This window comes from Carcharodon carcharias, chromosome 8 (assembly GCF_017639515.1).
Source record: "Carcharodon carcharias isolate sCarCar2 chromosome 8, sCarCar2.pri, whole genome shotgun sequence".
NCBI lineage: Eukaryota > Metazoa > Chordata > Chondrichthyes > Lamniformes > Lamnidae > Carcharodon > Carcharodon carcharias.
The window spans coordinates 142,789,227-142,813,064 of record NC_054474.1 but is presented as its reverse complement, the minus strand read 5'-3'; the positions used below and the strand labels follow the sequence as shown (position 1 = coordinate 142,813,064).

At 43.5% G+C, this 23,838-nt stretch overlaps 1 protein-coding gene across 1 annotated transcript in view; it reads left to right on the top strand.

The window, feature by feature from the left end:
* Positions 1–23,613, top strand: part of agpat2 (1-acylglycerol-3-phosphate O-acyltransferase 2 (lysophosphatidic acid acyltransferase, beta)) — a 35,758-nt gene extending 12,145 nt beyond the window's left edge. The window contains exons 3-6 of the mRNA XM_041193967.1: positions 1,942–2,117; positions 18,523–18,618; positions 20,978–21,050; positions 21,951–23,613. Of these exons, the coding sequence (XP_041049901.1) occupies positions 1,942–2,117; positions 18,523–18,618; positions 20,978–21,050; positions 21,951–22,102 (497 nt within the window). The 3' untranslated portion in view covers positions 22,103–23,613. The remainder of the gene's footprint in view (positions 1–1,941; positions 2,118–18,522; positions 18,619–20,977; positions 21,051–21,950) is intronic.
* The last annotated feature ends 225 nt before the right edge of the window (positions 23,614–23,838 follow it).

Here is a 23,838-nt window from a genome sequence, read left to right as displayed (position 1 = left end):
AGCAGCAATGTGTACCATCTCAAGATACATTGCAGGAATTCAGCAAGGCTTCTTCAACAGCATCTTCCAAACCTGCGACCATTACCATCTAGAAGTTCAAGGGCAGCAGACTCATTGAAACACCACCACCTGGAAGTTCACCTCCAAGTCACTCACCATCTTGACTTGGAAATATATCACCGTTCCTTCACTACCACTGTGTCAAAATCCTGGCACTCCCTTCCTAACAGCACTGTGGGTGTACCTACACCACATGGACTGCAGCGGTTCAAGAAGGCTGCTCGCCACCACCTTCACAAGGGCAACTAGGGATGGGCAATAAATGCTGGCCCAGCCAGCAAAGCCCACATCCTGTGGATGAACAAAAAAAAATCTATCTACCACTGCCTTAAAGATATTCAATGACCCCACCTCCATCACCTTCTGAGGCAGAGAGTTCCAAAGTCGTATAACCCTCAGAAAAAATTTCCCCTCATCTCTGCCCTAAAAGGGTGGCCCCTAATTTTAAAACAGTGCCCCCTTGTTCTGGACTCACCCACAAGGGGAAACACCCTTTCCACATCCACCTTGTGAAGACCATTCAGGACCTTGTATACTTCAATCAAATCACCCCTCTTCTAAACTCCAGTGGAAACAAGTGCAGTCGATGCAACCTTTCCTCAAGACAACCCGCTCATTCCAGGTATCAATCTAGTAAACCACCTCCAACGCATTTACATCCTTCCTTAAAAAAGGAGACCAAAACTGCACCTACTATTTGAGATGTGGTCTCACCAATGCCCTGCATAACTGAAGCATAAAATCCATACTTTTATGTCCAATTCCTCTCGTAATAAAGGATAGCATTCCATTAGCCTTCTTAATTACTTGCTGTACCTGCATACTAACTTTTAGTGACATACAGTGATCACTGTTCTTTAAAGGTTCCCCAGCTAATGTTTGATCCACTTGACCCATCTCATATCCCAGAACTAGATCCATCAATGTCTCCTTCCTCTGGGCTGGAAACATACTGATCTAGAAAACTCTTTAGACTTGAGAAACTCTTCTCAACCTCCACCACTGCCCTTTACAATATTACTATCCCAGTCTATGATGGGGTGATTGAAGTCCATCATTATCATAACTCCATAGTTTTTACACCTCCCTGTAATTTCTGCAGGTTTGTTCCTCTCTATCTTTTCCACTAGTTGGTGCCTATAGCATACACCCAGTAGCATAATTGTATCTTGGGTGTTTCTTAGCTCTAACCAAAAAGATTGTATTGATCCCTCCAGGACATTCCCTCTCTCCAGCCTTGTAGTATTCTCAATCATCTGTTTCTTCTCCTTTCTTTCATTCTCTACCTTTCCTGGACACCTTATAGAATCATAAAATGGTTACAGCAGAGGAGGTCATTTGACCCATTATGTCCATGCCAGCTTACTGAAGGAGCAATTGACCTTGTGCCTCTCCCCCTGCCTCTTCCCCATAGTCCTGCACATTTTGCTTTTTCAGATAATGATCCAATTCCAGTTGGAACATGGGAGGTTGAGAGAGGTATCCAAAATAATGAGAGTTTGCACACCAATGGTGAAGGATTGTTTCCAATGACTAGCTAATCAAGAACAAGGAGATATGAACTGAGGTTTATGACAAGAAAAGGGAAAGTTGGAATTTTCCCTCGCAGAATATGGAATGCTTCGCTACAAGTTGCTATGGCCAGGACTTTAAAAACTTAACTGAAGGGTATTGTATATGCAGAGAGCAGGGATAAGGGGTTAGAATAGTGTACCAAATGATGAGTAACATGGGTAATGAGCTGAATGACCTACTATGCTGCAATTTCTATGATTAAGGCTTATTTAATTCTTACTGTACAATAAAATGCTACCTGCCCATTACCTGGTATCCAGTCTCCCAATGTAAGGAAATCCTTGTGATGACAGTTTTGCTTTCCAGGTATGATGGAGATTCTCCCTGATCGTTGTGTTGCGATTGCGAAGAAGGAGCTGATGTACGCTGGGACAGTTGGGCTGGTATGCTGGCTTGCTGGCATCATCTTCATCAACCGGCAGAAAAAAACTGATGCCAAAAGTGTGATGACTGAGGCTGCTCAGACCATGCTGAAAGAGAATGTGAGTAAATAAGACCCCTTGTTATTAAAGAGCATTGAATCAGTTTTCCTGATTCTAAGTGTACAGAAAGAACCAATGCAAGCCAATAAACCTGCCTATGTTTGAAATTAAACTCTCTGTTAACAGTATTTAATAAACAATTTACAGATGTAAAGTAAATCTGTGGACCTCAACCAGGTCATCAGCGCAATAAGTGGAACAGAATAAACTATAAATAGCTGAATTACAACCAAAGAAAATTGAACAGCTTAAAGATGTGGAACCATGGGAATAAAATAAAATTGTTTGCTTGCGTCTGCAATTTGTTTCATTGCTGTGCCATTCATAGGAGCGTGAGTAGGCCACTCTGATCCCCAAGCCCGCCCCACCATCTAACCAGATCATGGCTGATCTTCTACCTCAACGCCATCTTCCTGCACTATCCACGTATCCCTTAATGTCATTGGTATCTAGAAATCTATTGACCCCTGCTTTAAACATACTCAATGGTTGAGCCTCCGCAGCCCTCTGGGATAGGGTATTCCGAAGATTCACCACCCTCTGAGTGAAGAAATTCCTCTCTTGTTGGTCCTAAATGGCATACCTCTTATTCTGAGACTGTTGCTTGGTTCCACAATGCCCAACCAGGGGAATCATCCTGCATCTCCCCTGTCAAGCCCTGTAAGAATTTTATACACTTAATGATGATAATAGACAATATGTATTAAATGATATTATACTAACCATCCAGTGCAATCTCCACTTATTTTTATATCCATTGCCACATTTTTCCTCTTCCCTCCTTCCCCTATCTCTCAACTCAAACTCCAGTCAAAGGCAAAGTTTATATTTTTTCCTTTATGCTTTCATGGGGTGTGGCTGTCACTGACAAGGCCAGCATTTGTTGCTAATCCCTAATTGCCCTTGAGCTGAGTGACTTGCTAGGCCATTTCAGAGGACAGTTAAGAGTCAACCACATTGCTGAATCACTTGTAGAGCAGAGGACAGTTAAGGCCAGCATTTCTATTGTTCATTCTTAATTGCCCTTGAGAAGGTGGTGGTGGTCTTCTTGAACTGCTGCAGTTCATCTGGTGTAGATACACCCACAGTGTTGTTAGGGAGTTTCAGGATTTTGACCCAGCAACAGGGAAGAAACAGTGACATATTTCCAAGTCAGGATGGTGAGTGGCTTGGAGGGGAACTTCCAGGTGGTTTTGTTCCCATGAGTTGGCTGTGCTTGTCCTTCCAGATGGTAAAGGTTGTGGGTTTGGAGGATGCTGACTAGGAGTGTTGGATGTTGCTGCAGTGCATCTTGTGGATGGTATATACTGCTGCCACTGCATTGGTCGTGGATGGGGTGCCAATCAAGCAGGCTGCTTTGTCCTGGATGGTGTCAAGCTTCTTGAGTGTTGTTGGAGCTGCACTCACCCAGGCAAGTGGGGAGTATTCCATCACACTCCTGACTTGTGCCCTGTAGATGGTGGACAGGCTTTGTGGAGTCAGAAGGTGAGTTACTCACCACAGGATTCCCAGCCTCTGACCTGCTCTTGTAGCCACAGTTATGGGGAGGTAGTGGCGTAGTGGTATTGTCATTGGACTGGTAATACTCTGGGGACCTGGTTCGATTCCCGCCACAGCCGATGCTGAAATTTGAATTCAATAAAAATCTAGAATTAAAAGTCTAATGCTGACCATGAAATCCTTGCTGATTGTCGTAAAAACCCATCTGGTTCATGAATGTCCTTGAGGGAAGGAAATCTGCCATCCTTGTCTGGTTTGGCCTACATGTGATTCCAGGTCCGCCGTAATATGGTTGACTCTTAAATGGCTTAGCAAGCTACTCATTTGAAAGGAACCGCTAAAAAGTCAGTAAAAAGAAATGAAACCAGACGAACCTAGGCACCAGAAATAACAACGGCAAACCCAGCCCTGTGGACCCTACGAGTCGTCCTTACTAACATCTGGAGCCAGTGCCGCAATTGGGAGAGCTGTCTCACAGACTAGTCAAGCAACAGCCTGACGTAGTTATACACATGGAATCATACCTTAGAGATAATGTCTGCGGTAGGTGGTCAGGGAACCAACTAAAGGGGGAAAATGTACTTGATCTCATCTTCACCAGTTTTCCTGCCGCAGAGGCCTCTGTCCTTGACAGTATTGGTAGGAGTGACCACTGTACAGTCCTTGTGGAGACTAAGTCCCATCTTTACATTGATGATACCCTCCATAGTGTTGTGTGGCACTACCACTATGCGAAATGGGTTAGATTTCAAACAGATCTAGCAACTCAAGACTGGGCAACCATGAGGTGCTGTTGGCCATCGGCAGCAACAGAACTGTACTCAACCACAATCTGTAACCTCATGGCCTAGCATATCCCCCATTCTACAATTACCACCAAGCCAGGGGATCAGCCCTGGTTCAATGAAGAGTGCAGGAAGGCTTGCTAGGAACAGCACCAGGCATACCTGAAAATGAGATGTCAACCTGGTAAAGCTAAAGCAAAGGACTACTTGCATACCAAATAGCATAAGCAGCAAGTGATAGACAGAATTAAGTGCCACACCCAGTCATGAATGGTGGTGGACAGTTAAACAACTCACTGGAGGAGGAGGCTCCACAAATATCCCCATCCTCAATGATGGAGGAGCCCAGCACAACTGTGCAAAAGATAATACTCAAGCATTCACAACAGTCTTCAGCCAGAAGTGCTGAACAGATGATGTATCTCAGCCTCCTCCAGAAATACTCACCATCACAGATGCCTGTCTTCAGTCAATTCGATTCACTCCACGTGATATCAAGAAACGGCCGAAGGCACTGGATACCGCAAAGGCTATGGGCCCTGACAATATTTCAGCAATAGTACTAAAGACTTGTGGTCCAGAACTTCCTGCGTCCCTAGCCAAGCTGTTTCAGTACAGTTACAACACTGTAATCTACCCTCCTAAGTAGAGAATTGCCCAGGTATGTCCAGTACACAAAGAGCAGGACACATCCAACCTAGCCAATTACTACCCCATCTACACTCTTATCAATAAAGTGATGGAATGGGTCATCAACAATGCTATCAAGTGGCACATGCTTAGCAATAACCTGCTCACTGATGCCCAGTTTGGGTTCTGCCAGGGTCACCCTGCTTCTGACCTCATTACAGCCTTGGTTCAAACACGGACAAAAGAACTGAACTCCCGAGGTGAGAGTGACTACCCTTGACATCACGGCAGCATTTGATTGAGTATGGCATCGAGGAGCCCTAGCAAAACTAGAGTCAAGGGAATCAGGAAAAATGCTGGATGGTGTCATTCTGAGCAAAGGAAGATGGTTGTGGTTGTTGGAGGTCAATCATCTCAGTTCTAGGACATCACTGCAGGAGCTCCTCAATGTAGTGTCCTAGGCCCAACCATCTTCAGCTGCTTCATCAATGACCTTCCTTCCATCATAAGGTCAGAAGTGTGGATGTTCGCTGATGATAGCAATGTTTGCCATTTGCGAATCGTCAGATACTGAAGCAGTCCATGTCCAAATGCAGCACGACCTGGACAATATCCAGGCTTGGGCTGATCGATGGCAAGTAGGCCACAAGTCTCTAGTACTATTGCTGAAATAAGTGCCAAGCAATGACCATCTCCAACAAAAAAATCTAACCATTGCCCCTTGATGTTCAGTGGCATTACCATTGCTGAATCCCCCAGTATTAACATCCTGAAGATTACCATTGACCAGAAATTGGACTGGACTAGCCATATAAATATTGTGGTTACAAGAGCAGGTCAGAGGCTAGGAATCCCGCAACGAGTTTTTGAGCTGTGGTCTCACCAATGCCCTGTAGATCTGAAGCATTAACATCCTTACTTTTACATTCAGTCCCTCTCGTGATAAAGGATAGGATTCCATTAGCTGCCTTATTTACTTGCTGTAGCTGCATACTAACTTTTTGTGACTTGTACTAGAACACCTAGATACCTCTGCACCTCAGAATTATACAACCGTTTTCCATTTAAGTAATACTCTGCTTTTTTGTTCTGCCTGCCAAATTGAACAACTTCACACTTTCCCACATTAAACTCTATTTGCTAGATTTTTGCCCACTCAGTCAACCTATCTATATCCATCTACAACCTCATGTCCTCTTCACGACATACTTTCCTACCTATCTTTGTGTCATCTGCAAATTTAGCTACCATGTCTTCACTTGCCTCATCTGAGTCATTGATGTAAATCGTAAAAAGTTGAGGCACCAGTACATCCTGCTAATCAGAAAAAGACTGATTTGTGCATTGTCTTTGCTTTCTGCCAGCCAGCCGATCGTCTGTCCAAGCTAGCATGTTACCCACTACCCCATGCGCTTTTATTTTCCAGAATAATCTTTGATGTGGCACCTTATCAAATGCCTTCTGGAAATACAAGAGCAGGACATCTGCAGGCTCCCCTTTATCTACTGAGTATGTTACTCCTTCAAAGAACTCCAATAAATTTGTTAAACATGATTTTCCTTTCCCAAAACGATGCTGACTCTTCTCTGTTGCCTTGAGTTCTTCTAAACTATAACCTCCTCAACGATCGATTCTAATTTCTCCATGACAGATGTCAATGTGACTGGCCTATAATTTCCTGTTTTCTGCCTCCCACCCTTCTTGAATAGGGGGGTTATATTTGCTTCTTTCCAATCTGATGGAACGTTTCCAGAATCTAGCAAATTTTGGAAAACTAACACCACCGCATCAACTATCTCATTAGCCACCTCTTTTAAGACCTTAGGATGTAGCCCATCAGGACCTGGAGATTTGCCAGCCTGCAGCTCCATCAATTTGCTCAGTACCGTTTCCCTAGTGATTTCAGTTTCACCAAGTTCCTTTCTCCCGTTCACTACCTGATTTGCAGCTATTACCAGAATGTGTTTTGTATCCTCTATAGTGAATAAACAAGCAAAATATTTGTTCATTTCTTCCGCCATTTCCTTATTATCTACTATTAACACCCCACTGTCACTCTAGAGAATCAATACTCTACTTTTTTCCTTTTTAAATACCTACAGAAACTTTTGCTATCCCTTTTTTACATTTCTAGCTTTCTCTCATACTCTAATTTCTTTCTCCTGATTAACCTTTTAGTCATTCTCTGCCGTTCTTTATATTCTGTCCAATCATCTGTCTGCCAGTCATCTTTGTGGAGTTGTATGCTTTTTCTATGTAGGAATGTACTTATTCTGAATACTTTGAAATATCCCTTTAAATGTCTGCCACTGCTTCTCTATTGATCTATCCCCTAGCCTAATTTCCCAGCTAGCTCAGCTTTCATCCCTACATAGTTGCCCTTATTTAAGTTTAAGATTCTAGTCTTAGACCCACTCTGCTTCCTTTAAAACTGGATGTAAAACTCAATCATATTGTGGTCGACGCTACCTAGGGGTGCCTTTTCTCTCAGGTCATTCATTAATCCTGTCACGTTACGCAATACCAAGTCTAATATAACCTGCTCTCTGGTTGGTTCCAGAATGTGCTGCTTTCAGAAACTATCTCGAAAGCATTCTAAGAACTCCTCATCCAGGCTATGACTGCCAATCTGATTTTTCCAGCTTGTGTAAATTAAAATCATCCATGATTATTGCTGTCCCTTTATCACAAACACACAATATTTTTCACTTTAATACTTTGTTCTACACTGTGGCTACTGTTACGGGGCCTGTAGACCATTCCCATTAATGAGTTATTTCCCCTACTGTTCCTCATCTCCACTCGATTCTACATCCTGATCTCCTGAACCAAGGTCATCTCTAATTATTGCACCAATGCCCTCTTTGATTACCAGTGCTACCCCTCTTCCGTTACCTAGCTTCCTATTCTTCTTGTGAGCCATCAATTCATTTACTTTATGAATGCTACGTGCGTTTAGCCTTCAGTTTTGTCTTTTTGTTACCTTTATAACATCTAGTCTTGACTGTTGATGTATTCTTAGGTTTTTACTCTCTGTCCCTTCCTGCCATTTTGTGACCCTCATTTCTCATATTACTAGTTTGCTCTCCTGTCTTCAACTGCTACCTCTATCCAAACTTGTTCCCTCACCCTCTAATTTTAAAGCCCTCTCTACTTCCCTAGTTATGCAATTTGCGAGGACACTGGTCCCAGCACGGTTCAGTGTAGACCGTCCCAATGGTATAGCCCCCACTCCCCCCAGTACTGATGCCAGTGCCCCACAAACCGGAACCCACTTCTCCCACACTAGTCTTTAAGCCATGCATTTGCCCCTCTAATCCAATTTGCCCTATGCCAATTTGCACGTGGTTTGGGTAATAATCCAGGGATGATTATCTTTGAGGACAGTTTTTGTTTAATACTTCTGTGAAGCACCTTGGGGGTAATTTACCATGTTCAAGGTGCTCTATAAATACAATTTGTTGGATGTTGCTAACAGGGATCAAAAACAGATTTGTACTCTTTCCTGTATTTGGGAATTGACCTTCCAAGTTTGCAGCTTTCATCAAACTGAGGTGTATGAAATGGTGAAGTAGAGAGCAAGGTAATTGCAGAGGACATCTTTTGCAAATGAACAGAATGTTGCCACTGAAATTGTAATGGTACGGTAATACATTATAGGCGTGTGTGTCATGGGAATACAATGTAAGGAGGAGAATGGAGATGAGCAGGGAGGAAATACGTATTCAAGAACATAAGTCATTCAAAACCATTATGACTTCAAAAAGCAACTTAACAGTGGGGTTGCTGGCCTTCAAGCTGTATAGTAGAAAAGCATAGGGCTGCTGTAATTATACAGAGTTTGCTTGGATTATTTTATTGTAGGAAAGATGTAGAGTTTGTGAGTTTACAGAAGAAATTTACTAGAATGGTACCAGGGATGAGGGGTTACAGTTTTATATGGAGACACTGGAGATTGGTCATCATTAAAGCAGAGAAGTTCAAGAAGAGATTGGATAGAATTGTTTAAAATCATGGAGAAGTTTAATAGGAGTAAATAAGGAGAAATGGCTTGATAATCATATGGATGTAAATGTGCTGGCGGTGGTTGAAAGAAGGTTACTAGATTGATACCTGGAATGAGTGAGTTGTCTTATGTGGATAGGTTGGACAGACTGGGCTTGTTTCCACTGGAGTTTAGAGGAGTGAGGGGTGATTTGATAGGAGATAAGATCCTGAATGGTCTTGACAAGGTGGATGTTGAAAGGATGTTTCCTCTTGCGGCTGAGTCCAGAACTAGGGGGCACTGTTTTAAAATTAGGGGTCATCCTTTTAGGATAGAGATGAGTTTTCTTTTCTGAGGGTTGTGTGACTTTGGAACTCACTGCCTCAGAAGGTGGTAGAGGTGGGGTCACTGAACATTTTTAAGGCAGTGGTAGATAGATTCTTGTTAGGCAAGAGAATCAAAGGTTATTGGGGGTAGATGGGAATGTGGAACTGACACAAACAGATCAGCCATGATCTTATTGAATGGCGGAGCAGGCTTGAGGGTCTGAGTGGCCTACTTATCCTATTGCAGAAACTCACCAGTCTCTTTAAGCAGCATCTTCCAAATCCACGACCACTCCCACCTAGAAGGACAAGTGCAGCAGGCACGTCGGGCCACCACCACCTGGAAGTTCCCCTCCTTTGTATTAAATTCCATCTGCCTGTTACTCTGTCATTCTGCTAGTCTACCTGTCCTATTGCAGTCATTTGGTATCATCACTGTTTGCCAAACCTAATAATGTAAAAGTTTCACTCTTCTGCCTTTCAATTCTATACTTCTAGTAATGCACCCTAATAGCTTATTTACCTGTGATACATTTATGTATCTCTACTCCCAGATGCCTCTGTTTCTCTTGCCTCATTTAGATATGTTTTCCAAGGATTACATGCCTCCTTATTCTTCCTAACAAAATATACTACCTCCTATTTATTTATGTTAAATTCACTTCCATTGGAAACTGATTCTACAAGTTTATTATTGTCATCCTGTATTTTGTTCCAGGCTCCTCTATTAACTACACTTCCCAATTTGATATCAGTTGCAAATTTTGATTTTGTACCACCAATTCCCAAGTCCAAATTGTTGATGTAAGTTGTAAACATCAGCAGCCCTGACAGCGATCCATGTGGAACACCACATCACATCACATCTTTTGCCGACCTTTACCCCCTCTACTGTTTTGTAGCCAGCTTGTCAACCATTCTGCTACTTGTCTCTGACTATACATGTTCTGACCATAGACTTGAAGAAAAGAATGGAAGATATGGGGAATGATCAGGGAGTGGGACTAATTGGATTGCTTTTCGAAAGTGCTGTTGCTGACTCAATGGGCCGCGACTGACTAGTCAAGCAACAGCCTGACGTCGTTATACTCATTGAATGGTACCTTACAGCCAATGTCCCATCACCATCCCTGGGTATGTCCTGTCCCACCAGCAGGGACAGACACCCCCCACCCCGGCACAGTGGTGTACAGTCAGGGGGAAGTGATTCTGGTCCCCTTGATGTCTTGTGACATCAGGTTAAACATGGGTGAGGAAGCCTCCCTCCTGATTGCCACCTACTCCTCCCTCAGCTGCAGGGTGGCAAGAGCACAGAATGTGCTCTGGCTGATGGACAATGAAGTCGCCCACCAAGAGTGGCTCAAAGGGAGCTGGCTGAGTCTTTGAAGGACAAATCTACCAAACTGTCCTTGTGGCAGCTGATGAGAACACCCAACAAAGAAAAAACCTACTTGACCTCATCTTCTCAGATCTACCTGTCGTAGACACACCTGTCCGTGACATTATTGGTAGGAATGATGACCACACTGTCCTTGTTTGGATGAAATCCTATTTTCACATTGAGGATGCCATCCGTCATAATGTATGGCATGATTGTGCTGAATGGGATAGCCTTAAAACAGCTCAGAATTGGATATTCATGAGGCACTGTGGGCCATCAGCAACAGAACTGTATTCAACCACAATCTATAAGCTCGTGACCTGGTATATCCTTCACTATCATTACCATGAAGCCAGGGGACCAACCCCGGTTCAATGAGGAGTGCAGGAAAGCATTGCAGGAGCAGCACCAGGCATACCTTAAAATGAGCTGCCAACCTGATGAAGGTGCAACACAGGACTACATGCATACAAAATAGCGGAAGCAGCTTGTAATATACAGAGCTAAGCCAACAGATCAGATGTAAGCTGTGCAGTCCTGCCACATCCAGTCATGAATGGTGGTGAACAATTAAACAACTAACCAGAGGAGGAGACTTCAAAAAAAATATCCCCATCCTCAATAGAGGAGCCCAGCACGTCAGTGTAAATGACAAGGTTGAAGCATTTGGTATCATTTTCTGACAAGTGCCGAGTGGATGATCCCTCTTTGCCACCTCCTTGGGTCCCCACCATCACAGATGCCAGTCTTCAGTCAATTATATTCACTCCAAGAAATGGCTGAAGGCACTGGATACTGCAAAGGCTATGGGCCCTGACACCATTCCAGCTGGAGTACTCCAGAACTAACTCCAGTGCAGCTACAACACTGGCATTTACATGGCAATGTGGAAAATTGCCCAGGTATGCCTTGCCCACAAAAGGCGGGGCAAATCCATCCTGGCCAATTACTGCCCCATTAACCTACTCTCCATTGTAAAGTGATGGAAGGGGTTGTCAACAGTGCTGTCAAGCAGTGCTTACTCAGCAATAACCTCGTTAATGCTCGGTTTGGGTTTGACCAAAGCCATTTGGCTCCTGACTTCATAGCTTTGGTCCAAACATGGACAACAGAGCTGAACTCCAAAGGTGAGTTGAGTGATTGCACTTGAGATCAAGGCAGCATTTGACTGAGTGTTGCATCAAGGAGCTCCAGCAAAATCGAAGTCAGTGGAAATCAGGGTGAAAGCTCTCTCGTGGTTGGAGTCATACCTAGCATAAAGGAAGATAATTGTGGTTGTTGGAGATTGGTCATCTCAGCTCCAGGACATCACTGCAGGAGTTCCTCAGGGTAGTGTGCTAGGCCCAGCCATCTTCAACTGCTTCAGTGTTCTTCTCTTCATCAAAGTTTGTAAGTGAGCGTGTTTGCTGATGATCATACAGTGGTTGGTTATAGGAACTTAGGAACGGTATCATTCACAGCTCCTCAGATACTGAAGCAGTCCCTCCCCTCAAGCAAAATCTGGACAAGGCTTGGGCTGATAAGTGGCAAGTAGTATTTTGTGCCACAAGTGTCAGGCAACGACCATCTCAAACAAGAGAGAATTTAACTAATGACCCTCAGTCAAGACATTTCTCCTAATTCCTCTATTAATTCTTAAAATTTAGCCCAAACAGTGGAATCAGCCTTTCCTTATTCAGTTTAAAACTAAATTTAACTTTCCGTTAAATATCCTCTTGGCTCTCTTTGCTTCTTCCGTAGAAGCAGTCCCAGTATCACAACTCTCCTGATGGCAGCAAATTTTGAGATTCTTCTCTCTACAGACAAATCATCAGCATTCAAAACAAAACAGATGAACTGGGAGGGCATATAGAAATATATAATAATGATTTGATGGCCATTACAGAGACATGGCTGCAGAAGGGCATGGATTGGGACCTGAATATCGAAGGGTACAGGATAGGAAGGACTGGAAGCGAGGAAAAGGTAGAGGAGTGACTCTGTTAGTTAATGGTATTAGCATAATAGAGAGGGATGACCTAAGTCCAGGAAACTAGGATGTGAAAACCTTTTTGGAAGAGATGAGAAATGGGAAAGGCAAGAAGTCACTTGTGGGAGCTATGTACAGGCCCCCTAAACAGTAACCAATGGTAGGGTGGAGCATAAAGGAGGTAATAATTGGAGCTTGTCAGAAAGGCACAGCAATAATCATGGGAGATTTTAATTTACATATAGACTGGAAAAGTCAGATGGGCAAAGATAGACTAGATGAGGAATCCATTGAATGTTTTCAGGATAGTTTCTTAGAACAGCATGTTCTGGAACCTGCCAGAGAGCAGGCTATACTGGTCCTGTATTGTGCAATGAAATGGGAGTAATTAATGATGATCTCGTGAAGGGCGTCCCTAGGTAGCAATGACTACAATATGATTTGAGTTTTACATTCAGTTTGAGGGAGAGGAGTGGGTCAAAGACTATGGTTTTTAAACTTAAATAAGGGCAATTATGAGGGCATAAAAGCTGAGCTGGCTAAAGTGAATTGGCAAATTAGGCTAAGGGATAGGTCAACAGGTGCAGTGGCTAATATTTAAGGGGATATTTCAATGCACAGAACTGATACATTCCATTTAGTAAGAAAAAGTCCAAGGGATGGAGAGACCATCTGTGGTTAACTAGAAAGGTTAAAGATAGTACCAAACTTAAAGAAAAGGCATATAATTGTGCAAGACAGGTGGCAGGGCAGATTGGACAGAATGTAAGGAACAGCAAAGAATGACTGAAAGACTTAATAAGGAGGGAAGAATTAGAGTATGAGAAAGCTAGCCAGAAATATAAAACAGATGGTAAGAGTTTTACAAATATTTAAATAAGAAAGAGTTAACAAAGTGAGTGTTGGTCCTATAGAAAGTGAGTCTAGAGAATTGATAATGGAAAACAAGGAGATGGCAAATGAATTGAACAGGTATTTTGCACCAGTTTTCACTATAGAGGATACAAGTAACACCCCAGAAGTAGTTATTAATCATGAAATGGAATAGGAGGAGGAACTCAGGAAAATTACAGTCACTAGGAAAGTGATACTGAGTAAACTGTTGGAGCTGTGGGCTGACAAGAGCCCGAGTCCTGATGGACTTCATCCTAGGGACTTAAAAGAAGTGTCTAGTGTTGATTCATTAGTTTTAATTTTCCAAAACTACCTAGATTTGGGGAGGTCCCATTAGATTGGAAGATTGCAAATGTAACCCCTTTATTCAGAAAGGGAGGGAGACAAAGTGGGAAATTACAGGCCAGTTAGCTTAACATCTGTCGTAGGGAAAATGTTAAAAGCTATTATTAAAGAAGTTATAGCAGGACACTTGGATAAGCTCAAGGTCAACAGGCAGAGTCAACCTGGTTTTGTGAAAGGGAAATCTTGTTTAGCCAACTTATTGGAGCTCTTTGAGGAAGTAACAGATGCAGTGGATAAAGGGGAACAGGTGGATGTACTGTACTCAGGTTTACAGAAGCATTTCACAAAGTGTCACAGTGGGGGAGGCGATGGTGTAGTGGTGTCGTTGCTGGACTAGTAATCCAGAGCTCCAGAGCAATGCCCTAGGGACCTGGGTTCAAATCCCGCCACGGCAGATGGTGGAATTTGAATTCAATAAAAGCCTGGAATTAAAAGTCTAACAGTGATTAAGAAACCATTGTCGGTTGTTGTAAAAACAACTCAGTACAAAGTCACAAAAAAGGAATGAAACCGGACAGACCACCTGGCATTGACCTAGGCACTGGAAACAACAACGGCAAACTCAGCCCTGTTGACCCTGCAAAGTCCTCCTTAGTAAATCTGGAGCCTAGTGCCAAAATTGGGAGAGCTGTCTCAGCCTAGTCAAGCAACGCCATCCTCATGGAGTCATGCCTTACAGATAATGTCCCAGACACCACCGTCACATCCCTGGGTATGCCCAGGGTGGTGGCACAGTGGTATACAGTTGGGAGGGAGTTGCCATGGGAGTCCTCAACATTGACTCTGGACCCCATGAAGTCTCAAGGCATCAGGTCAAACATGGGCAAGGAAACCTCCTGCTGATTACCACGTACAGCTCTCCCTCAGCTGATGAAAGTGCTCCTCCATATTGAACATCACTTGGAGGGAGCAGTGAGGGTGGCAAGGGCGCAGGATGTGCTGTGTGGGGGTCTTCAATGTCCATCACCAAGTGGCTCGGTAGAACCACTACTGACCGAGCTGGCTGAGTGCTAAAGGACATAGCTGCCAGACTGGGTCTGCGGCAGGTGATGAGGGAACCATATCTGAAGGCAAAAACATACTTGACCTCATCCTCACCAACCTGCCTGGTGCAGATGCATCTGTCCATGACAGTATCATTTGGAGTGACCACTGCACAGTCATTGTGGAGACGAAGTCCCACCTTCACATTGAGGATACCCTCGATCATGTGTGGCACTACCGCTGCTAGATGGGTTCAAGCAGATCTAGCAACTCAAGACTGAGCATCCATGAGGTGCTGTGGGTCATCAGCTGTAGAATTGTGCTTAAACACAATCTGTAATCTCATGAAAAAACAAAAACAGAATTACCTGGAAAAACTCAGCAGGTCTGGCAGCATCGGCGGAGAAGAATAGAGTTGACATTTCGAGTCCTCATGCCCCTTCGACAAAACTGTAATCTCATGGCCTGGCATATCGCCCACTACAATTACCCATCAAGCCAGGGGGTCAACCCTGGTTCAATGAAGAGTGTAGGAGGGCATGTCAGGAGCAACACCAGGCATACCTAAAAATGAGGTGTCAACCTGGTGAAGCTATAACACAGGACTAGCATGCCAAACAGCATAAGTAGCAAGTGATAGAGCTAAGTGATCCCACAACCAACAGATCAGATCCAAGCTCAACAGTCCTGCCACATCCAGTCATGAATGGTGGTGGACAATTAAACAACTCGCTGGTGGAGGAGGCTCCACAAATATCCCCATCCTTGATGATGGGGGAGCCCAACATAGCAGTGCAAAAGCTAAGGCTGAAGCGTTCGCAACAATCTTCAGCCAGAAGTGCTGAATGGATGATCCATCTCAGCCCCCTTTGGACGTCCCCAGCATCACAGATGCCAGTATTCAGCCAATTCGGTTCACTCCACATGATATCAAGAAACATCTGAAGGCACTGGATTCTGCAAAGGCCATGGGCCCTGACTATACTCTGGCAATAGTACAGAAGACTTTTGCTCCAGTACTTGCTGTTCCCCTAGCCAAGCTGTTCCTGTATAGCTGCAGCATTGGCATCTATCCAGCCATGTGGAAAATTGCCCAGGCATGTCCTGTACACAAAGCAGGACAAATCCAATCCAGCCAATTGCCTCTGCATCAATGAAGTAATGGAAGGAGTCATCAACAGTGCTGTTAAGCAGCACTTTCTTAGCAATAACCTGCTGACTGCCCAGTTTGTGTTCCGCCAGGGCCACTCAGCTCCTGACCTCATTACAGCCTTTGTTCAAACATGGACAAAAGAGCTGAACTCACGAGGTGAGATGAGTGACTGTCCTTGGCATCAAGGCAGCATTTGACCAAGTGTGGCATCAAGAAGCCCTAGCAAAACTGGAGTCAATGGGAACCGGGGAAAACTCTCTGCAGTTTGGAATCATACCTAGCACGAAAGAAGATGGTTGTGGTGGTTGGTCATCTCAGTTCCAGGACATAACTGCAAGAGTTCCTCAGGGTATTGTCCTGGGCCCAACCATCTTCAGCTGCTTCATCAATGACCTTCCTTTCGTCATAAGGTCAGAAATGGGGATGTAAAAATATTCAGCACCATTTGTGATTCCTCAGATAGTGAAGCAGTCATATGTCCAAATGCAGCAAGACCTGGACAATTTCCAGGTTTGGGCTGACAAGTGGTAAGTAACATTCGTGCCACACAACTGTCAGGCAATGACCATCTCCAACAAGAGAGAATTCAGCCATCGCCCCTTGATGTTCAATGGCATTGCCATCACTGAATCCCCCACTATCAACATCTGGGAACCAGAAACTGAACTGGACTAGCCATATAAGTACTGTGGCTACAAGAGCAGGTCAGAGGCTAAGAATCGTGCGATGACTAACTCACCTCCTGACTCCCCAAAGCCTGTCCACCATCTACAAGGCACAAATCAGGAGTGTGATGGAATACTCTCCACTTGCCTGGATGAGTGCAGCTTCCACAACACTGAAGAAGCTGGGTACCGTCCAGGACAAAGCAGCCCTGCTTGATTGGCACCACATCCACAAACATTCTCTCCCTCCTTCCTCCACCGATACACAGTCGCAGCAGTGTGTACCATCTAAAAGATGCACTGCAGGAATTCCTGAGACAGCACCTTCCAAACCCACTACCACTACCACCTAGAAGGACAAGAGCAGCTGATACATGGGAACACCACTACCTGGAAGTTCCCCTCCAAGTCACTCACCATCCTGACCTGGAAATATATCGTCGTTCCTTCACTGTCGCAGGGTTAAAAGCCTGGAACTCCCTCCCTAACAGCACTGTGGGTGTACCTACACCACATGGACTGCAGTGGTTCAAGCAGGCAGCTCACCACCACCTTCTGGAGGGCAATTAGGGATGGGCAACAAATGCTGGCCTAGCCAGCGAAGCCCACATCCCATGAATGAATTAAAACAATATCAAAGGTTGTTGCGGAAAATAAAATCTCACGGTAAAGTGGGTAACATATTGGCATGGATAGGTGATTGGTTGGCTAACAGGAAACAGAAGGCACAAATGGTCTTTTTCAGGTTGGCAAGATGTAATGAGTGGCGTGCCACAGGGATCCGTGCTGGGGCCTCAACTGTTCACAAATTATATAAATGATTTGGATGAAAGGGTGGATGGGATGGTTGCCAAATTTGTTGATGACACAAAGGTAGGAAAGTAAACTGTAAAGAGGACATGAGGCTATAAATATATAGATAGGTTAAGTGAGTGGGCAAAGATCTGGCGAATTGAGTACAATGTGGGAAAATGTGAAATTGTCCATTTTGGCAGGAAGAATAAAAGAGAAGCATATTCTCTAAATGGTAAGAGATTGCAGAGCTCTTTGATGCTGAGGGATCTGGGTGTCCTCGTGCATGAACCTCAAAAGGTTAGTTTGCAGGTACAGCAAGTAATTAGGAAAGCTAATAGAATGTTATTGTTTACTGCAAGGGGAATTGAATGCAAAAGTAGGGAGGTTATGCTTCAGTTGTACAGGACATGAGTAAGATCACATTTGGAATACTGGGCACAGTATTGGCCACCTTTATTTAAGGAAGGATGTAAATGTGTTGAAGACAGTTGAGAGAGGTTTACCAGACTAATACCAGCAATGGGCGGGTTGTCTTATGAGGAAAGGCAGGACAGACTAGACTTGTATCTGCTGGAGTTTAGAACAGTAAAAGGCGACTTGATTGAAACATAAGATCCTGCGGAGTCTTGACTGGGTGGATGTAGAGAGGATGTTTCCTCTTGTGAGAGAATCTAGAACCAGGGGTCACCCATTGAAAACTGAGATGAGAAATTATTTCTCTCAGGGCGGTGAGTCTTTGGAACTCTCTTCCTGAAAAAGTGGTGGAAGCAGAGTCTTAGAATATTTTTAAGGCAGAGGTGGATAGATTCTTGCTAAGCAAGGGGATGAGAGGTTATCAGGGGTCAGTGGGATGCAGATTTCAGGTTACTATCAGATCAACCATGATATTAAATGGCAGAGCAGGCTAAAGGGGCTGAATAGCCTACTGCTCCTTGTTCGTATGTTTTGAGAGTTATGCTTCGACTTACTGATGTCACCTTTGCTTCCCTCCAGATCAGATTGTGGGTGTTTCCAGAAGGGACCAGGAACCATGATGGTAACATGCTGCCTTTTAAACGAGGAGCTTTCCATTTGGCCGTGCAGGCACAGGTAATATCTGAAAATGCGGGAATATTATATTCATTCAAGTAGAAGCTACCTTTGTAGTGGTGTCTGCAGGTGATGATGCAGTGCTGAGCGAGTAGTACAGTGTCTGAGTGTGGTGGAAACTCACTTCATATAAGGCCATTGGTCTACACCCAAACTACAAGCTGGAACCTGGTGGAACCCAGCTAAGATCAAACATTCTGTACATTTGGGGATTCAGTTTGTGTCCCCACTTCCTAACAGTGCTGGGTAGGTGAGGTTCCAGAGGAGTTTGGAATGTGGGGCATCTGGGGTTCAGAAAGAAACTTCAATTAAGCATTTGTTACCCAAACCTGTTCAGTGTACGAGTTCTCATTTAACGTTCGCCCCCTTTTGCGTTGTTTCACTTTAACACGAGTAAGTTCATGGGACCTGTAATCTTGTTCTGCCTTGAGAGATTTTCAGCGCTGTCTCTCGTGTAATCTGTGCCCCGCTTGCCGCCCTCCGGGGCACGGCCTGGGTTTCGCTCGCATTAAAGAAAAAATGTTTTTACATGTTCCCTGCTTCGCTCCTCCTCCTCTTCCAAGGCCTTGCTAACAGGAAGGGTTCGGGAGAGGGAAGCAACGAGAGGCTAAGTCTGAGAGTGGGAGGTCAGGTGATAAGGGTGTGTTAGGGGTGGGCGAGGCCACTACCTGGAGGGAGGGGGAGGATCTGCAGTGGACTGGAGGTACTGTGAGTAGAAAGTTATGTTTTCGTTTATATATTTAAACTTATTTTATCTTAATTTACCAATGTAAAATATGTCATCTTAGAGGTTTTAATATTTGTTTTTTTTACTGAAGGTCCTACAGAACCCAAATAGAGTTTTAACATGGATTCCCTGGCAACCAAACCATCACCCCACCCCTCCACCCCCCCCCCCCCCCGCGCTCTCTGCAATGAAATGCAGCCGAAGTGTTTGCTCAGTTTTTTTTAGTGGGACTTGAGGTCATGACCTTGTGACTCAGGCTGACGTGGCGTCCGGACGCCACGCCAGCCTGAGCCACAAGGTCATGACCTCAAGTCCCCCTGAAAAAAACTGAGCAAACAACTTGGGCCGCATTTCAGTGCAGGGCGCGCCGGAGGGGGCGGGGCCCGGGGCGGAGGAATGTTAAAATTATATTTGGGTTCTGCAGGACTTTCCTCATCAGTTTTTTTTAAAAAAAAAACAAATGTTAAAACATTAAAACCTCTAAGCTGACATATTTTACATTGGTAAATTAAGATAAAATAAATTTAAATATATAAACGAACTCTTTTCCGTGTTTAAAAAGACAAAGTGAGGAAAAACTGCCCTAAACTGAATGTGGTGTAAATGCCGCAAGGTGAGAGCCAGATCGCTTTTGCATCTTTAAACAAAGATATTCAAATGGAATAAAAACAAAAAAACTGCGGATGCTGGAAATCCAAAACAAAAACAGACTCGAACTCAAGTTCTGTCGAAGGGTCATGAGGACTCGAAACGTCAACTCTTTTCTTCTCCGCCGATGCTGCCAGACCTGCTGAGTTTTTCCAGGTAATTCTGTTTTTATTCAAATGGAAGATGGGATGCTGCTGGGCACCGTGGAGATTGTGCAGCAGTGTCGAGACCTGATTATCCCTTTCACTAACTTCTCTCTACTTAGAGTCTGTGTCACTCCGCTTCCGTCTTTCTGATGTCAGCTGCTGTCTTTTTCCCATTCTGATGGGAGATAATATCTGCAATGATACCATCTTTTGAGATTTTTGAGATTGAAGAATTTGCTCTCAGTTCCTGAATCGTTATTTTTAACTGCGGATTTGATATTTACTTTTATCTTGGTTATGGGTGTTAAAACTTCAGGGAAGTTGGATATCTAATACCCCAGTAAAAGTCAATCTTTTTGAGGGGGAAGGGGAAGCAATAGTCCAGCCAACATTGATTATTGAAACAAAAACAAAAATACCTGGAAAACTCAGCAGGTCTGGCAGCATCTGCAGAGAGGGATACAGTTAACGTTTCGAGTCCGTATGACTCTTCACCAGAACTAAGGAAAAATAGAAATGAGGTGAAATATAAGCTGGTTTAAGGGGGTGGGTGGGACAAGTAGAGCTGGATAAAGGGTCAGTGATAGGTGGAGATAGCCAAAAGGACAAAGAGGTGTTGATGGTGGTGACATTCGCTAAGAAATGTGCTAATGGTGACATTAAGGGTAGAAAGCAGGACGAGCAAGGTACATATAGCGCTAGTGGGGTAGGGGGTAGGGATCAAAATAAGCTAAAAGGTAGAGATAAAACAATGGATGGAAATACATTTAAAAATAATGGAAATAGGTGGGATAAGAAATTATTGAACTCTTGTTTACTCAGATCTGTTGTGTTTCAGGTCCCAATTATCCCAGTGGTGTTCTCCTCTTACAATGACTTCTACAACAGGGCAGAGAAAAGGTTCACCTCTGGTATGTATCTGAACTGGAGCTTTGTCAACTTGTCTGAAGAATGGCCCATTTCAGACCTTTCCTTCTCTCAGACTAAACAGTTAGTCCCTTCTCATCAACTACAAGTGTGGAACTCCCTTACCATGGTGGACTCAGCCTGTTCTCACTCAGCCTGTGCCCTTACCTGAAGGCCACACTATAGTCCTGCCCTTCATAACTCTTCCATGCAAATCATTTTTACATCCATTGACTCATGGCCTTAATGAGTTTGAATCCTGGTTCCTCAACCTTTCCTTAACCTCCCAAATGACTGAATCAGTTCCCTTCACACATCTTCAAAGCTGCTTTGTTTCAGAGTTGGGTTGTTCTGCTCATCCTGGCAGCTCTTCAATCTACCTGCTTTTATAACTACATAGCCACAGCTAAGCACCAACACTTGAGTCTGGTCTTTGTGTTTGAAAATGTGTTGCTGTTTTACAAAAATCTTTCTCAGCATATAGAATTAATTGTGTAAACTTAACAATCTGGTTAATGATCTGGAATCTCTTGCCTGAAAGTTTGGTGGCAGTAGATTCAATTTTCAAAAGAAAATTGGTTAAATACTTGAAGGGGAAAGAAAAATTTGCAGGACTTTGCGGAAAGAGCAGGCAAGTTGAATAATATAACTTTGAAAGAGCAAGCAGAAGGGGCCCAATGCTGGAAGATTCTAGGATTCCATTCACATACCCCCAAGCAGCACTACAGGATCTGACTGAATTAACTAACATAGACTCCATTGGTTGGAAAGCATTGTAACCTCCACTCCCAGTTCTGTTGGGGTTGAATGGATGAATATATTAAGCCTTGGCTTCCTCTCAGTCGTGTAACTGGGTCAGCGAATCTCTTCTCTCCCTGTGTGATGTGACTTTTCTTTATTTCCAGGCAAGTGTACAGTTCAGGTTCTTCCTCCAGTGGAAACATGTGGTCTGACAACAGACGATGTGCCAGAGCTAACAGAGAGAGCACGGAATCTGCTAATGACCACGTGGAATGAAATCTCTGCTCCTATCCTCAAAGTGCGTGGAGCCCAGTGAAGTCACCGTTCACCGATCTGTTCATGGAGTGTTTGCGTCAGTCATGTTTGTGCTGAAGTCGATACAGATGCTTCAGATCGTGTAATAAGAGGTTTACACTAAATGGATTTTCATGAAATATTAGGAATTCCTCACTGATCAGCAAGATGCTGTCACTTGCAGCATGTGGTAGTCTCTTGCTGGACAGCATGGGCAAGGGATCCCAACCAATGGATTTAGCGCCTGAGGCGGGATCTCTTGCTTGTAAGTAATAGGAAGAAGGCAGATGCTCTGTGAACTGTTTAACTGCTGTCAGTTCTACTAGCCAGGTGCTCCCTCACTCAGGCTGTTTATCGTTCATAATCTGAATACAGTTGTCTTCCTTTTGTGTCCATAAACAAATTTCCAATGCCAGAGGTTGATCACATGTAGATTGAGGAACTAGACTGAGGACTATTGCTGCCATTTACAATTGTGCACCATGACATTAATAAATTAGCACTCCACAATGACCATAAGCCTGATCAGTCAGACTTCAAAACACCAGGATTTTTGTTTTAGAACTAGATAATTTTTGTGTGGAGACAGAGGCCATTTACACATTCCACATCCTTTCCTGAGCAGGCCTCAATTCAATTTCCTATTTCATTTGCTGCTTATCCAGGGAATTAGTGAGTGTTGCTACCTACCTTGCTGTAAGTAAGGCAGAGTTACTGCTCCAATCCGTACTTGCCTTGATCCTATCAATATTGATCAAACGCTTTCATCCAAATGTATTTCAATTGTTGAATTAGGTATAATGTATTTGTTGAGGTGAAGATGTCTTGAGCTCCACAGGAGGCAATTTCCCACCATTGAGATAGTTGCTGTTTGCATTACTGATGAGCTAAAGTCTGAGTTTCAGCACCAGGGTTGGGATCTGATGTCAATTACAAGTTTCAGTATTTATAACAATCTAAATGTACAGAATTTAACCTGCAGTAAATGTGTGCAAACTAGACACTACAACATTTATGGCACTAGAAATGAACACTGTCCCCTCTCCCCAATCTAGTGACAGGCCAAATAATGTGGAGGCTACTTGGCCTGTAATGGTGACTCCAAATATCAGTGTTTAGGGCCATGAATATATGTTCTGCAGCTTATTTTTGCCGTATTGCTTTTGAATGTCTATTTCTGTACCATTCGCAATTGTCTGGATAAAATATTAAATAATGTTGCATGTAAATGTAATTTGCATTGCTTTGGGCTTTTATGTGAGAATATTTGATCCTTTTTAAAGTTGCCATTTTCAATCAAATTTTGAATAAATATTTAGCTACCATATCTCTTGCATCTTCTCTCTCTTACACATTAACTATTTAGTTTTTGTCTTAATTCTGTGACTGCGGGTTTCATGAACAATAAATTAATTTGGACAATGATGTTTCAAGATTTGGGAGTAATTATAAAACAGTGAAAAGGATTTTATCAAAGATTGTCGAAATGTTGCCATAATTGATGTAAAATAAAAGACCAGCAGTGTTTCAAAATGACATGGCCCTTTCTTTGCTCTTTTGCAACAGCACCTCCTTTATTGCACACACTTGAATTGAACTGGGTCAACTTTATAAACATTGGTAGCCAATTTTCACCTGTGTTTGCCTTAAACATATGGGAGATAGAGGAGACACCAAAACTGCTATCACTTATTTGCAGCGCTTCAATAGGTGTTCACTGACATCCCACAAAGACTGTAGTTAAACTTAAAAAAGTTG